At 35.9% G+C, this 17,006-nt stretch overlaps 1 protein-coding gene across 1 annotated transcript in view; it reads right to left on the bottom strand.

Moving 5' to 3' along the window:
- The window catches only part of LOC109033323 (kinetochore protein NDC80 homolog), a 21,019-nt gene extending 4,013 nt beyond the window's left edge, over window positions 1–17,006 (bottom strand). Inside the window, exons 1-13 of the mRNA XM_019045899.2 lie at window positions 16,802–17,006; window positions 15,312–15,419; window positions 14,167–14,397; window positions 13,333–13,447; window positions 12,391–12,616; window positions 11,228–11,385; window positions 8,241–8,343; window positions 7,492–7,604; window positions 6,908–7,040; window positions 5,055–5,260; window positions 4,236–4,457; window positions 2,783–3,003; window positions 1,516–1,618 (exon numbers count right to left, since the gene is read on the bottom strand). Coding sequence (XP_018901444.2) covers window positions 1,516–1,618; window positions 2,783–3,003; window positions 4,236–4,457; window positions 5,055–5,260; window positions 6,908–7,040; window positions 7,492–7,604; window positions 8,241–8,343; window positions 11,228–11,385; window positions 12,391–12,616; window positions 13,333–13,447; window positions 14,167–14,397; window positions 15,312–15,403 — 1,923 coding nt within the window. The 5' untranslated portion in view covers window positions 15,404–15,419; window positions 16,802–17,006. The remainder of the gene's footprint in view (window positions 1–1,515; window positions 1,619–2,782; window positions 3,004–4,235; window positions 4,458–5,054; window positions 5,261–6,907; window positions 7,041–7,491; window positions 7,605–8,240; window positions 8,344–11,227; window positions 11,386–12,390; window positions 12,617–13,332; window positions 13,448–14,166; window positions 14,398–15,311; window positions 15,420–16,801) is intronic.

Here is a 17,006-nt window from a genome sequence, read left to right as displayed (position 1 = left end):
AGCAATGGCTTCCCCAGTTGAGAAAAAATAACTATGATATGTCTCTCTGTTTTCCACCCTAAATACACCTCAATGGTGGGATTGCAGCAGTCAATAATGTTAATCACTGTGTTTTTCAAAGGGCAATACCTCTATTATTATGGTGCACAGTGAAGAAATTTGGCGTTGATACAGATCTGATAATTTTTGAAGATCTACAGGATTAACGATCATTACTTGATCCTGAGCCATGCACACCTAATATTTTCTGAGATTATTGACTCACTGAATTTTACATTGAAACTTTAACCTGTACTAATTTGATTTCAAAAATTAATTTTATTGAAAATTGAAATTTTTATTGATTTGAAAATTAATTTTGATTCAAACCACTTGTGTCTCTCTCATAAATGACTCGGAAAAATGAGGCTCATATTTGGATTGCATTTTGCAAAAAGGAACCAAGAGCATTACAATGTTGCTAGGATTGAACGACTTAAATGCTTTGCACAAAATTACAGAAATCATGCAAAAAATTAAATTTACAAAGGTGATTTTCGTCTTGAACTCATAATTCATAGGAAGAGAAGATAAAACTTTTTCAGATGATCAGTTTCTATTTGCAAGGTCAAAAAAGGTTGCGCAATCTTAGCAACATTGGAATGCTTGTGGTTCCTTTTCGCAAAATGCAATCCATTTATCGTTAAAAAGCTCCTTTCCTTAGGAGGCCTCATATCGACGGTGAAACTACCAGACAACGTACCTTGTTTGTGGCTTTTAAAAATCTCCGCTTCCATTTTATTTTTTTCAAGGAGAACAATTCAATATCATTTCTTGATATTTTCACAAAGTTTTCTTAGCGTAGAGAGAAAAAAAATACAAGATTTCAAGAATTGACGTTGAGTAGTCTTCCGCTCAAAAAATAAAGTATGACAGGAAGTCTACAACGTCGCAAACCAAGATATGTGGTCTGGTAGTTAGTTTCACTGTCAATATGGTTTACCTTGTGATTAGGGGAAGTTCAAAAAGATCCTTAACATATCATCATATTATTAAGGTCAAGTTTTGCCAATTTAAGTAAAATTCAGCAGTAAGTATAACTTTAAAAATGGATCCTTGAAGGGAATCAAAATTATTTGCCATTAAAAAAAATACCTAGTACTAAAGAACATTAATTGCTGATTTGGTAAATTTGAAGATGGCTTCGCACCAACCTTGAAGTTGATTAAGTCATAGGATTTTTTCTTCCGTATTTTGTAGCTTTTGCAGCAGCAATTCATTTTAATCCCTAGCAAGGATCCATTTCCAAAGTTTTTCTGCTGAATTTTACTCGAGGTTGACAAAAATAATTGTCCTTTCATGATTAAGGATCTCCTTGAATCTCCTTTAGTCTCAATGTAGACCAAACAGGGTTTCCTACAGAGAGGAGCTGTTCAGGGAACAACCTGGAATACGACCCTGAGATGTTTTCAAAGTAAGGAGACTGATTGTAAAATGGGAGCCCTAAGAACTTTCGGAATCTCTGTGCCATCTCACCTCTGTTTTCCTGACAAATTCTTCATAGACGGCTTTGCATGTAGTCGAATATTCCAAGGTTTTCTTTTCTATGAGCTTGACATCAGCAGTGGCATTTTCCAAACTGAAAAGAGAAAAAATGTAGTCAGAATTTGCACAAAAAGAATCATGGAACAATACTTATACAATTGAGCTGAGCTACAAAGGACTCTGCAACAAAAATCAAAATAATTTAAAATATCGTTTGGAAAAATCAGACAATTTTGAGGAAAAATTTGCGTAACTTTCCTAAAAAATACATGTTTTACTTGGGGAAATTTGGTAACTCTTAAATGTTCATACATCGTTCTTCCTTGGCACTGTAGCATAGCAGAATTTAGATGCGAATTCCGAGCGAAATAATTGGGCCATTTTTCTTAATTCAAAGACAAGCAGGAGCTTAAAATAGGCTGGCAAACTTTAAAATGAATACAGACCCTACTTATGTTACAGCTTCATTCATTTGAATAAACCTGTGTTCATTTATTTTTATACAAATGGATTCATTCAGAGTCTTGTCTCAGTACCTCACCGCCTACTTGTCCCAATTTGAAACATTCAAAAATTTCGATCATCGATGTTCGATGGTTTTATAGTGCATTGTATAAACATTAATATCCCCAAATTGCGTCAAATGGATGATATTAGTGCTGCACTTAGTCGAGCAACATTTTGAGACTCGCTTTTAGCATTTTGGACGCAACTTTAAAGGCAGTTAGCAGCGATTACAGGCATCAAATTGCTTTTTATTGTCACTTTGCATAGTATACTTACAAGTAATAATGTTTTTTTTGCAGTTGCAAACCTTAAAATTTTACTTCAAATCCCTTAAAATCGACAAATAACTCTATTTTTCGCTCTTAAGCAACTAGTCCAGGGCTTGTACAAAAGTTAAGGGAAAAAATCAATAAAAACCTGATTTTTGGCATAAGGAGTCCTTACGACCCCCTGAATCCCCCCAGAAAAGTCTGTATTGATAACGTGACGGGTTTGGAATTTGGGAGGGGGGGAGGGAGGGTAAGTGCCCCAAATCGGTTTTGCGGACCAAAATACAAGAACGGTTGCTCACATCTTTACGAATGTTTAACTCAGTGACAACATTGAACATCGATGATCCTGAAAATTCTTTTGGATGGTTCAAATTTGGGACACCCTACTACCCATGCTCTTTATTAAATCTCAATGAACTGAGATAGTAGAGTTAGGGAATTAATCAGAGGCTGTTAGTAAATTAAAGAACAGGGCTTACTCTCTTCGCTTATTATGGAGTTCAAGCTCTAAGCTCTTGAGGTCTGGCATTCTTTGTAGAATGCTGTCAATTTTCTTTCGTAGTTGTTCATTTGAGACCGTTAAATCTTCGGTTGTTTCCCTCATCATCCTCTTGAAATCTTCACATTCTTTCTCTTTGGCCTGTAAAGCTTTGCTGATACTGCCAACTTCATCGTTCTCTTTGCTTTGAACCTCTTGAATCTGAAATCACAGGGTAGCAAGTACAGAAAATGTTGGAATTTAAAGTTATGATGTTTGCATGCATGGTTAATATACAACGAATTACAGTTGCAGGGTTGCTACAGAATTTAGAAAACGAAATTTCCCGACATTTCCCTGATTTTCCTTTCTGTGAAATTCCTGACAATTGATGATATGCCAGATGGTTAAAAAACATAATTTGAAATAGTTTCCTTGCAAACTTCATTGTTTGAAACGTCAAACCCATTCTAGAAAGCAAATAAAGAACTATTTACAACATTTGACACTTTCATCATTTTCCCTGACATTTCCACGTTTTCTCTGATTGACCTTAATCGTAGGATTTTCCAAATCCTTGACTTTCTCTGACCTTTTTTCCCAATGAAAAGAAACTTCAAAATAAACATAGCTCAGCGCATAAAATTATACGGATCGGCAGGAGTTCAATTTTCCAAGGAAAAATTCACTTCAAATCAGGTGAGAGCGCCAAAAGGCTCAGTGATGAAGCTTTGTGAGACTATGCAAAGAATCACTATCTTACTCGGGAATTTGCGGCTCTTTGATATTTTGTTTTTCTCCCTGAATTTTCCTGGACGCTAGGCACCTCGAAAGTAACAGTGCGTAAGATCTTCATCCCTATTGAAAAAAAGTCACTTGAGAGGGGGAAAAAAGCACCAAATCCACAAAAGAATGATTGGCAAAGGTATGAGAATTCTGACTTTTTATCAGCTTGAAAATATGAGCAATTTGAAGATCCAGGATCAATTTTGAAGGAGTCAGCACCCACCAATATACATCGGACAGAATGTTACGAACTGTATTTAAGAAAAAATTAATGCATGTAGCTCCCAAAATTAGTTTTCAGCAACAAAACGAAGTTTTAACATTTCTACATTCGGTACTTCTTCAACATCACGACTTTTTGCTCCTCTATTCACGAAAAAAATCTTGCAGCTTTACTTTGGACAGTTTTTTTTAGAAAATCCAATATTTTACTGTAAGACAATCATTGCTCTTGGTCTTTAACTCTATCTGGTAGATAATTGTCTTTAAAAAAAAAAACAGAATTAAATGAACAGCTACTGTGTATTCCCTGTTTTCAGGAGTGGTCTTGACTGTCTCATGGGAATCAAAACCAGTTTTCACAGAATATATTATACATACAATCGCAGGGCAGTTTTTCCCCAAAAGTAAAGAACTGAAACTTCACAGTACTAAAAGCTTCAACTTACATTTATAGCTTGATCTCGTAAACTATCGAGCTCTAACGTCATTTGAGTTCTCAAGTGCTTCAGCTCGGCTTTCAATTCTTTCAGAGTTTCATCGACAGCTTCAAGTTCCTCCGCAGCTCCTAGTTGGAGAATATTCACATCTATTCTGGCTTTTTTCAATTGTGGTATATCCAGTGTGTTCATCGCGACCAATTTGTTGTACTCCAAAAGGGCAGCATTCAACTGGGAAACCAAAGAGAAAATATTCAGTAAACACATAACAAGGTAAAGGAAAAAGAGACACAAGGAGGCGCAAGCTCAAGGTTGCTTCAAATCTGTCTCACAATTTTCAGAGACCAAATGATTATATTCTACCCTTTTTTGGGTCAGTTAAACTCGCGATCAGTTAGGCTCTGCAATCTGCAAAACGTAAAAAAGAGCATATTTAAAGGTAATGGATTCGCGGTCAATTTTTGATTTCTGTTAACTGTAGAGCGGAAGCAGAATTTAAAAATCTATAGCACTTTGGAAAACTGAGAGCACAGCAGTTTTAGCGCACGAAGAAGTTTGAAAGTAGTTTGAAATTGGCAAGAAGTTTGAAATTTATATTATACTTGAAAATCCATCCTCGTAAAATTCATGAACTGGCAGCAGGGTATCACATTGTAAAATGGCAACGGTGTGTTAAAAATAAAAAATATATACACTACTTTGTTGAACATTTTAATTGTTTTTCTAAAGACCTAAATCATTTTTTTAAATTCATAGTAGCCTGGAAACTGAGAAAATCTAGTTTTTAATATACATGGCCTTGTAAGTAACAGATGTGACAAAACTTACTTTTTGGCGAGCACCAACAACCTTTAAATCCTCAGAGTACACGATTTTTGAGTACTCTTCCAGACATCCATTTTGATAGGCAATTTCTCGTCGCAGATCGGCCATTTCCTGAATCATCACCTCCTTCTTCGCAACACTCACACATTGCTGCTCTATTTCAGCTTTAGTTTGATCAATTTCCTGTTGTAATTCTCGGATTTCTTTTTCTGCAGATCATAGGAGAGAAAATACATTGGTACAGTAATTTTGTTGGGAGACTCAAGAATGAACCTCTGGATAACATGAGAATGTAAGTCCTGTAAGATGTGTTCTCTCATCAAAACCTCACACAGAAGACGTTGAACTTATTTAAAATGTCCAATACTACCTTAAAAGGGAGAAATTAGCATTTACAGTTTACATTAGAGTTGGGCTAGGTATCCGGCGATTATCTGGATAGCCGGATACGATTTTTGCGGGTATCTGTATCAGGCCGGATAATCACGCTATCCTGCTTTTAGACCCCCTGGATAGGATTTTTTCTGCCGTGAAAATCTCGATAAATTTTTGATGATATTTTGGTGCTTTTTGGCGCACTAGTCAACTTTTCGAAACTTGTTATTACCAGAATTAAGTACATTTTCCGCAGATTAATATGATTGCAACATGATCCTTAATTCCTCATGTCTGCGTTTTTCACTTCCAAAAACGAAAATGCAGGTGGAAGAGACAAAAAAACCAATGCCACCAACATGTGCATAAGTTCCCCTTTGATAACGCTTTTAACTCAAACGTACCTCCGCAATTATTGCAATGTCGCAGAAGTTTGTAATCGCAGTATCGAAATAAAGGCCAACTAAGTTGGTGATCGGTTTAAAAATCCATTTCTCCTGTTCGCTCAGAGATTCTCATTAACAGAGATTAACCAAACAACTTGCCGTCAAGACAGACTTTGAAATGCTGCAACTTTTGACCGTGAGCGGTGATGGTGCTCTCAAAAGTATGAGGTTGGCAGCGCTGTTTTTCACTTTTGTCTTGTGTACACTTTTGATAATATCTTTCTGCCTGCACATTGTGGCCCATCACACCGTGAATCCGATGAAAGCTACGCTGCTCATCTGCCAGGTAATTTCTTTTTTAATTCGTTTCAGCGGGCCGACTCATTGCAAGTCTTAGAAAAATAAGGAGCTTGCCGGTACGAAGGCACCCACATTGTGGATGACGATCTCGATGTTCTAATACACAGTGTGCCTTGCGCGAAATTGGGATATTTTTTTCACGCGAAAAATCACTTTCTGGATCGGGTATTATCCGGTTCTGGCCGGAAACCTCAGCGAGTTATCTGGCTCTGGTCGGGTACAAAAAATTGATATCCGTACCCGGTGACGCAAAAAATCCATTTCCGCCGAACTCAAGTTTACATTAGGATCGGTCGCTTTGAACACTCTGCCTCTGAAAAGATCAAGCTTCAGTGGGTTTTGTACTAATCTCTCGTATCTTCTCATGTATTGTACTTCTCAATTTATTGCAAATACTTTGTCTCCTTCTGGTGAAAGTATCAAAGGCACACAAAACTTTCAAACTTGTCCAATTTTTCACTGAAAAACTTATTAACAGAATCACTTGAAAATTTAACTTAATATTTTTTTAGCCATAGAGATTAATCCCGGAACTTTCCATGAAAGGATATGCTAAAGTTTTGAAAAAAAAATTCAATTTTAAGAAAAAAGTCTGTGGTTCTGAGGCAGGTGATAAAGAAAATATATTTCTCCCAAGTTTTACTTTAGGATGATTCCCGGTATGATACCGAGATGCATTCATTCATAAGGATTGGGTGTCCATTGTTACAGATTTAATATTAGAATGATACAAACCTTGGGCTTCTCTAGCGCTTTTGATGTCCCCTATTTTATCATTCAAATCTGCCAGGTATCTGTTATTGCCTAGTTTATGGTCTTTCAATTTCTTGAAATCGCTTTCCAACACCTGTTTTTGAGATTTCAATTCCTATGAAGAAAATAGAAACACATTTTATTTAAGAAGTTAAAAAAAATTGTGTAATTTTGTTTGGAACCTACGTTTGCCTAAAAACGAGGTTTGTTTGTAGCATATCAATGGCCGAAGTGTGAAAACATGTTTTTCTATTGCTGTGTTTCAAAATTTCTACTCCGATTTTAATTTTTTGAAGGGAAACAAGCCAACCCCATAGCTTGAAATTTATACAGAATGCTCTGCTAATAGAAAAGAAAATTAAGGAAGTTTTCCATAAGTTACGATAACTATTTTTCCAAAGAGGAAATATTGAGTATGACAGGAAGTTTGCAACGTCACAAATGGAGAGAAGTGGTTTTGCATTTTGGCCATCGATAAAAAAGACTTCCATTAAGAATAAGAATCAAAGAAGAGATTAGGTAGATCAGTAGTTTGGGCAAACCAAAAGAGTGAAAGAAAGAATTACCTCTAATTCTGCTAACTCAGCGAGATTCTCTGGACTGTTGAGTTCTTCATCTAGTGCCTTCACTTCGTCTTGCAAAGCATCGAATTCTTCTACACTGACTCCTTCATGCTCCTCTGAAATAAAGAGACAGAAAATATTGAAATAGATGCAGGATACTTATACAACAAATACTTAAAATATTAGAAGATAAAACGTGTGATGAGGAAAAGTCAGGGCTGACATGAAGTGAGTCTTACAATTTATAGCAGAGCAAAAACTGCCGACGTATATTGTCCGTACATTTTTTTTTTATTGATTTAGAAACAAATACAAACATAATTATCCAAGGAAATAAACACAGAGTCATTTCTTAATCTGCAGCTGTCAATCTGAGAAAGATTTTATGCCGATAATATTGGCTGCAAGTTCATACATGAATGCCATATGCCTAAGGCAATTAAAATAATCGACTCTTTATAAGATTTGATAATGATGGTCATTGAAAAAATTCTACTGCAACTTCCGTAGAGTTCTAAACTTCCACTTCAGTTTTATAAAACCACAAATCTATAAATTTATAAAACTATAAATAAACAGTATCAGGCAAAACCAGTGGAAAAAATCCTGCTACTTCTGATAACTGCTTACATATCGAGGATTGACTGACCTCCTACATATTGTCTGTATACTTCCGTTCCTTTTGTTGAGTTCTATTATTTCAAATTGGAAGAGTATTTACGAAAGGGTAACACAAGAATGAGAATACTTACTGATATTTTCTAGAAGCTGCTCTTCTAACCGGGCGATCTCAATTTCAGAATTAGGTTTAGTTTGAAAGGCATTAAAGGACTTCATCAAAAAAGGTAGAAAAAGCTGGAACAAAGAGACAAAGTTCACTAAAAATTCCTTGAAAAACTAAAAATGTTCTTTTACATTTACTTGCAAAGGTGTATGTGGATCAAAATAAGTAGGATTTCTAGTAGAAAATATTAAATGAATCAGGGACAGTTTAAAGCAAGATCATTTGTGGCCAGGAATTTTTGAGAAAAAATGTTTTCCTTATTGATTTTAATCAAACATAGACCAAACCAGCAAATTAAAAATTGATCAAGCACTCATTTAATACAGTAAGTGAGAATCTATTAAAAAAAGAGGAGACATATGACAGGAGGAAAAATGAAGAAACGCTTTTCCGAATGTCATCATGATTTGTAAATTTCACTTGTGCGTTAATTGCCAATCCTGAGCGCAATAATCAGGCACACTCAGGATGTCAGTGGATGGAGCTGACAAAATACGTACACTATGTTGACAATATATACGCAAGTGAGTTCTTACTTACGTATTTTTGAACTTTTTCTTGTGCAGTTTTCCTTACTTATTTTATTAATTTTGTTTGCTGTCGCTACTGCTTATATTTCAGCGATATTCAAAAACGCCCGTTTTAGCGATTCTCATTTTCTCGACTTCCCTCTCTTTGACTCTCCATAGCGAGACTCTGTATCAATCCATCATACTTTGAAAGAGTGTTTCTAGACCAGTTTTTCATGTAGATTCTGAATATGCCATCGAAATTTAGCTAAAAATTATTCTAATGGCCGTAATTTAGGGTTTTTTAAAATTTACGATTTTTTCGCCATTCAATGTTCAAACTGAAAACTCGAAAAAACTGTCTCTCAGATTTTCGATTTTTTATTTTTTACTTCAAGCTTAGGATGTATACTTTCGGTTCATATACTTTTTTCAATGGAACTCGGACGGTTAAGGGCCTAAAAAAATTCAAATAGGCCAAAAAAGGTCAAAAATGGTAAAAAAAGACGAATTTTTACATGTAAATCCAAATCTTTCGATAGTTAACTCTTCAATTATCGATATTTTTTCCCTTTCTACCCTCTAATATGTATAAAATCAGACTAGCAACGCTTCCCATACATTCACCGATCGATTAACGGCCTGAGGGAAACCGGAAACCGACCAAATATCCTCGAAATTTACGCAAAAAGGCGATTTTTCACATCGTAACCGATGCATACCATGGATTGTAACTGCAATTTCTAATTTTCTCTACCTATTTCAACCTTAAGGTATATACTTTCGAGTAATAAACACTTACTAACGTGCATCGATGGGGCACGGGTCTAAACGGAAATTAAAACCGGCCGGAAATGCTCAAAAATGACGGCGAAAAACGATTTATTACACGGGAACCGATGCATCTCCTGAATAGTCACTGAAGTTTTAATTTTTTCTCTTTACTTCAACCTTATGGTGTAATCTTTCGAGTACTTAACACTAATAAAAGTGCATCGATGTGTTACGGAGCTAAACGGAAATGGAAACCGGCCGAAAATGCTCAAAAAGGCGGGGTTTCCCACGGTAATCCGAGCATCTCATGAATAGTCACTGCAATTTTAATTTTTTTTCTCTTCTTCGAACTCAAGGTGTACTTTTGAAAAGCTTACATTACACATTATCCATTTATTGGTAAAATATCTAAAAAAAAAATCGAATTAGAAATAAACCGAAAATTCAAAAAAAAAAAAAAAAAAAAAAAAAAAAAAAAAAAAAAAAAAAAAAAAGGCGATAAATGACGTTGAATAACTGAAGTTGATTTGAATCGATGATATGATTTAAAGGAGCCGATGCTTGCATCATAAAAATCGCCGATTATAAACTTGACGGTGGAAAAATATGATGCACTTCATCGATCTTTTGGAGGACCTTTCTAAAGGTAAAGGCAGCCTGACACTCCTTTAGATTGATATAATCCACTCCGTAGATTGATATTTCACTTCCTCTAATCTTTTCTCTCTTGAGCTATAAGAAAGAGAAGGTGACTCAGAGTAACTGCCCCAGGGGTCGGCCTCTTCGTTCTCTTTTGATTGAGCTCAGTGGTCAAGTACGGCCTCCAGTGATGCGGTCAGGTCAAGTCAAGACCTTAGGTTCCTCTTTCTTTTCTGAAACTCTGGTTTTTATGGTTTTACTAGCCGTTCTGGACTTGCTTTGCGCGTCCGTCACGGCCAGCCAAGGGGCTGCGCCCCCTTGACCCCCGAGCACTCGCTACGCGAGTGACATTCGGCTCGCTCCGCGAGCTATTTTTCTCAGTGATTGGGCATTTGAGCACTAAGATGTATACATTTTGGAGACTCTGGAGGCAAAGATGATTTCGTCACAGAACCTTGTTGCCGGAGCGTGCCATCGTTTGCACATGAATAGATGTGTGGAGATGAAGCGATGATGGGGATCGATCATTTCTTCACAAACGCGTTTGATTGGGACGTCATCCCATCGGGTGGCGGAAAAAGACAATCCATGCATCTTTTAGTTTTTTTGTATTGGGAAAGTTCCTGTCAAGATTTAACGAACGAATGAATGAATGAATGAATAAGTAGATAAGTCTATTTTTCAGTTTGCACTGATTCCTACCTTGGTTGGTTGCATGCTCATTTTCTTTTTTTAATTTTTGATTTTTTAGTTTTTGTTCCAGTTGAGAATGGGCATGAAATTGGCCCGAAACGTCCTGGTTGCGATTATTCTATTTTCTTAGCCTTGTAAACCAATTTGTTTTGTATTTAATGTGTTTTTGTAGTAAGTGAATAAAGGAATGAATAAATGAATAAATAAATAAATAGATAAATAGATATATAAATAAATAAATAAATAAATAAGCCTTAGTTCAAAAAAATATGAGATTGGTCGAATTATGCTTGTAACCAGCTGAAATATTGAAACTTATTCAAAGATTACTATCACGAACCTTGAAATCTATTGCAGGTTCAGATCCATCTGTGGGTTGATCCTCGACAAAGTCCTGATAAAAAGCTGGCATGGGCTCGAAATCCTCGTAAAGTTCATTCACTTCGACTAACCATTGGAGAAGTCCCAAAACATGAGGCCAAGCATGAGGTGTGTTAACTGCCACAGAAAAATGAAAATCAAACTTCAGTCATTTAACAAGCACCAAAGGTTGCAGATGATTTATTCCTTCCGACAAAAACTGATCGACAAATTTACTTGAGATTCCCGGTGAATTTTTTGCACAATCTAAATTGGACGTATTTCTGCCAAACGGAATTACTGATGAGTGGAAAAGGTGGAGTACGCTCCGGAAAGATGGGCAAGAGACAATGTTAAAGGGAGAGTGATTTCCTTTGAAGAAATGGAAAAGCAGGATTTTACATTCTGTCCAACGGAACTATGTGCCAATTGTATGTCAACTCATGAGCCAAGGCCATGCATCTAGAGCCTTGTGCACAAGGCTCATGAGTTAATGATTTCGCGACGGGGCATCTTTGCTCTCAACGTTGCTTTTGACGTCACTGGCTCTTTATAATTCCCATTCGTTTTTGCGGCCCTTGACTAACGAGCACACCTTTTCTTTCCCACCTGCCTCTGGTTCTGTTTGGCAGGAATCGTCCAAATATTCGCAGAAAATTTGAAAGAGATATTTTGTTGAGCTTTTTTAAAAAATAATAATAATACATTTTCCGAGATTTCCAAGCACTGCAATAAAAATGTACATTTTTTCAACTTTGGCCACTGATATGTAAGATTCATCATGGAATTTCTGAGAAGGAGGTACTGACAGTAAATTTTGAGATTTATTTTTTCCCTTCAAAAGTTATCAAGTTTTACAGCATCATTGTTAAGTCTTTCGTGAGCCTCCTCACCTAATGCATCATTTGCTTAAAAACTGCATCTCTTTATGAACAGTCATTCCAAGTTGGAAAGTAGGAAACCAGAAATTTTCGTTCTTGAACTAGCTATATATTTTTTTCAACTCACCGTTTTTTAGCTGGTATAAGGTATAGTGATTTGACTCAATTTCTTTCAAGAGTGATTTTATGCAAGAGAGATCATTTTTACGAATCTGACATACTTTACCTCAAATGAAAAAGGCAACAAAAAAAAGACCTGTACCTGTTTGGAGCCAAGATTTTTCCACTTTGCCACGATAACCAAAGCGTTTTGTGAATGTGGGAAGCCTAGTGATGTAATCTGATTGATCAACCATGGCTGTTTCATCGAAGACCTGGAGCAGGATATTGACAAGATCTATGAACATTGCAGTTGTCATCGGTTTGATACTCGTACGTTTCTCCAATACCAGTGGACCTTGAGGATGCCTCAAAAAGAACTGTGTGACCTGAAAAACAGAAAATTTTAGTTTGAACCTCATGGTAATTATAAGTCTAAAAAACAAAAAAACAAAGTGAGAGAAAATTTAAGCGTTGGGAGCAGAAAGGGGACTTTTCAGTTCCGGTGTCTCAGAATTGCATTTCATCCATTATGGTCAGAGCAAATGTATGCAATTCGTTGAAACTTTTACTGAATTCTCCTCATGATTTCACAATGCTCCAAACGAAAAATTTTAGGAAATTTACCTGATACATGGCTACAGTTTTCATTTTCCCTAACAATTAGCACACATCTCTCTTTTGCATCATTTCTTTTTTTAGACAGTCTGAGAGAAGAATCATTGGTGAATTCTCATATTTTCCATCTTGTTTGAAATTAGGAGATTTAAATTACCCTGTACTGATTCTTAATCTAGTACACTTTTCCAACATGTTCGATTTTGGCTACCTTCAACCTCCTTTTTGGCATTAAAATCTCTGAGGTCTTCACACTCTTGGAAAAAATCAACAGTTGGAAATTCTTCCTCTATAACAGTTTTCACAGGTACAGGACAAATTAAACATTGGAAATTTTGAAGTAGGTATTAACTTCAAACCTTTTTGATTGGACATATTAAACCTCCATCAGACATTCCTAACAAGCACCGCCAAAATGGATCAATTTCTGAAAAAGCAGACAAAATTATTTTTTAAAAATCATGGAAGATATCTTCCAAATACCTACTTGACGCTGAGCTTCTTGTTGAAAAGTTTTGTCTGACAAAGGTCTCATATCTCTTCGCGAAGATTTGACACCAATACTGCTCAACCTGCTTTGATCAATACTGCCATGGCTAGGTCTGAAAAAATTTATTTTGAAATTTTAACAAAAGGATAAAATTCAGATCGTAAAGTTATGATAATTATTCTGTTATCCTATCTAGCTGAGGTAAATCAAGAGAATAAAGCCTTTGTTAAAAATTATTAAAGCCTCTATTAAAGTCAGCTGCCATTTTCCGAAGAAATTTGTTTGTTTGATGCTTTCAGTTTTGATAGGCCATATGATTTGGATTAATTTTACTTTTAAATGTCTTCAGGTAATTTGTCATGATTTGATAATCTACCATAGACAACTCTGCCATGCTAAGCAAGAACGCCGTAAATCCATTAAGATTTCCCTGCGTTTTTTGACACTTAACAGTTCATGAAATAAAAACTGTTTTACCCATGCACCTCAAATTTTCAGGTTAAGTTCTTGATAGTATTTGCGAAGGACTTCTCAGGATGTCTATTAAAACAGGCTGGCCAAAAATCAGCACTTATATAGTGCTTTTTCAGTACATTCCCAAGAAATTCAGTACCTCCTCAACAGAAAAATGCAGTACTTTTCCAGTACCTCCATTCGACGAAATTCGAAAAATTTCAAAAATTTGAATTTCTCGCTTCGCGAAAAATCAGTTCTATTTCCGGACTAGTAGACAGCCTGAATAGATTCCCTGATTTTTACAGTAAATTTTCTTTCCCTGATGAATCCTGGTTTTTAAAAAACTAGACACCTTGGGTTAGGGCATGAGATTACCTCAGGGTGCTGCCGGGAGGGAGAACTCCTCCTTTGCTGCTGAAGAGAGGTGTCATCGGCACTACTGGTGTTCGTACATTGACTTGACTTCTGGATCGGTTCAATTTGTGGTCGGTGCTTACTTTGGAGGCACTTCTACTCGAAAACCTGGAGTCTCGGTCCACAGAGCTTGATCTTCCATGTCCACCTATACTTGGCTTCGGGATGAAAGAGCGTTTCTGCTCTCCTTTTCTAAAAGAAATAAGTAATGTTAATGATTTGCAACTTAGGTACTTCGTTCTTGAGACCTCTTGAAATTTGCCTCATGCAAATTTGAATATTTATACAGACAATTCGATCTCATTAGAGCGAGTTAGAATGAAAAAACTGTGATATTTTAATTGCATAGTGAACTCTCAATACAAGTTCTCTCATTTACTTTTTTATGTGAACGAATCCTATCGTTTGGAGGGTCCCTGCTCTCTCCAGTGCTTTGCAGACACATGACTATCATTTCAGGGAAATTTAAAACATTTTTCAAAGAAAGTTTTCCTTACCTACATCTTGTCAGCTTCTGAAAATTACAGCAAAATTATGAAAATTGTATTCTGACACCATCTACACTTCTATAGATTTTTTTTTTTTTAAATTTACTTAATGTTCACAAATTGATCAAACAGCACAAAAAGAAATAAACACAACACTGTCAAAAGCAAGACACTTGTGAGACAGGTGCAGTACTTAAAATAAAATAAGTTGTAGTTAATAAAAATATACTTTTATAAATATTATGGTAAATTATAAAAAAAATATATGAGTAGTAGTTAATAAAAATATACAAATAGAGATGATACCACTGAATTTAATTGAATTGCGAACTCAAAAAAGAAACTGTGTATCATGATTGCAGTGTTTCAGAATTTTTCCTCCAATTTTTATTCCAAATAGAAACCATACAACTTCATAACTTGCAATTTTCACAGAATATTTTATAGGGAGAAAAGTTACTGAAATTTGTAAGAAATTGCAATAGTTCGTTTTCTGAACAACGAAGAGAGTAAGCATGATAGGGAAATTAAGGACATTGCCCAAGAAATGGCGTTCCTGATTTAGCCTCCGGTTGACTTTTGAAGTTGCTTAGAATGAAAAAAGCGATTGGAACCAACCTGATCGTTTCATTTCCTCCTCTGGCTTCAACCTCTGATAATCGCACAGGTCGCATGGAAGAGGAGCGCCTTCCAAGTGATGACTTCGGCATTTTCGTAGAATATTTTCTGAGAACAGAAGATTAGCTTAGTATAATTATCCTTCCCAGGAAACTCTGTTTACTTAAGAGGATGACATTAGCTCCAACCAGAGAGCGTTTATCTACATATTCTTTCCTCGACAAAAATTGTGACCTGTCAAGCTAAACTTTATCTGAACTCCCGATGAAAGTAATCAGAGATCATTATCATGATCTGAGTACTAAGGTTAATCACTGCATAGATCCTCAGCCTTCTTCATGAAATTGATGGTGAAGAATGAGACCGGATGAGAATCATTGTTTAAGTTTAAGGTGATTCGTCAAGCTCATGTGACGTGGTCGAACTGGCATGCAATATATCGCATCAATTAGGTAAAAAATCTCAGCAGATTCGAATTTTTAGCAAAAAAAAAAAAAAAGGACAATAGCCCCTGCGCATGAGCCTAAAGAATCATCCTAAAACCTAAAAATCGGCAAAATTGAGACAAATGAAAGTAGAATGGTGTTTGGAAAAAAACCTTGCATTCAATACAGAAATCGATAGCTGAAGTGAATGCAAGGTTTTTCTCCAAACACTATTCTGCTTTCATTTCTCTGAATTTTGCCAATTTTTAGGTTTGGAATGATTCTTTAGGCTCATGTGCAGGGTCTATGGTCCTTTTTTCCGCTAAAAATTAGAAATCCGCCGAGATTTTTTACTTAATCGAATAGATATATCGCATGCCAGTTCGACCACGTCACTTGAGCTTGACGAATCACCTTAATTCTTCCTAAAACTTGGGTCTGTCAATAGGCTAGTTGAATGAATAAAAAAAAACTGAGATGAATCAAAGCCTGTAGATATTCTAAGAGCAACCTCACATATCCACTGCTGTGGATCCCACAGCGGTGGATAAATAATAGAGGAGATGTATCTACTTTCATTGCAATGCTAGAGCATCACTCAATTATTCTTGCACACTAGGAAACAGATTCAAGTGATTTTCAACCTCCTTAAAATATATACTTGAGTACTTTATTACTTAAAGTATTTTGAATCTTGGAGATGGGGTACATTGAAAGTCACGAGGAACTGTTTCCGGAGGTCCTGATTGGCACCATGCAGATGACACTTTTGCTACGAACATATGACTGAGAGACCTTATTAATTATATCCATTCTGCCTTAAAAAAGAGTAGGTAAATAAAAATTTAACGGTGTATCATGAACCGATAAGGTACAACGCTAAATAGGCTCATGTTCTGACTTGATTGTGCTAGTAACCTGACAAGTCAGGATTTGAGATTGTGAGTTACTAAAATAATATACTCATAATGAAACATTAATATGAGGAATGAATGGGTTTTGACGATGTAAAAAGGCTGTTAGGCTGGTGAGAATTAAAGGAGGGGTGGCTTGTAATGTACTTACCTCGCACCGATGTAATAGAGGAGACTTGAAGGCGTTAGAATTAAATGAGGAAACTATCAAGGTTAGTAGATATATATCACTTCGTCACAAGAATTAAGATAACCCCGAAACGATATGGGATAGAGATTTTAGGATCATGATAGATCGAGTGATTTTATTTATAATCTAACAGAAACAGTAATTCTTGCACTCAGTACTGATAATA

The sequence above is a fragment of the Bemisia tabaci genome, chromosome 10 (genome assembly GCF_918797505.1).
Source record: "Bemisia tabaci chromosome 10, PGI_BMITA_v3".
Classification (NCBI taxonomy): Eukaryota; Metazoa; Arthropoda; class Insecta; order Hemiptera; family Aleyrodidae; genus Bemisia; species Bemisia tabaci.
The sequence above is the reverse complement of the archived record's forward strand: the minus strand, read 5'-3'. Positions and strand labels throughout refer to the sequence as shown.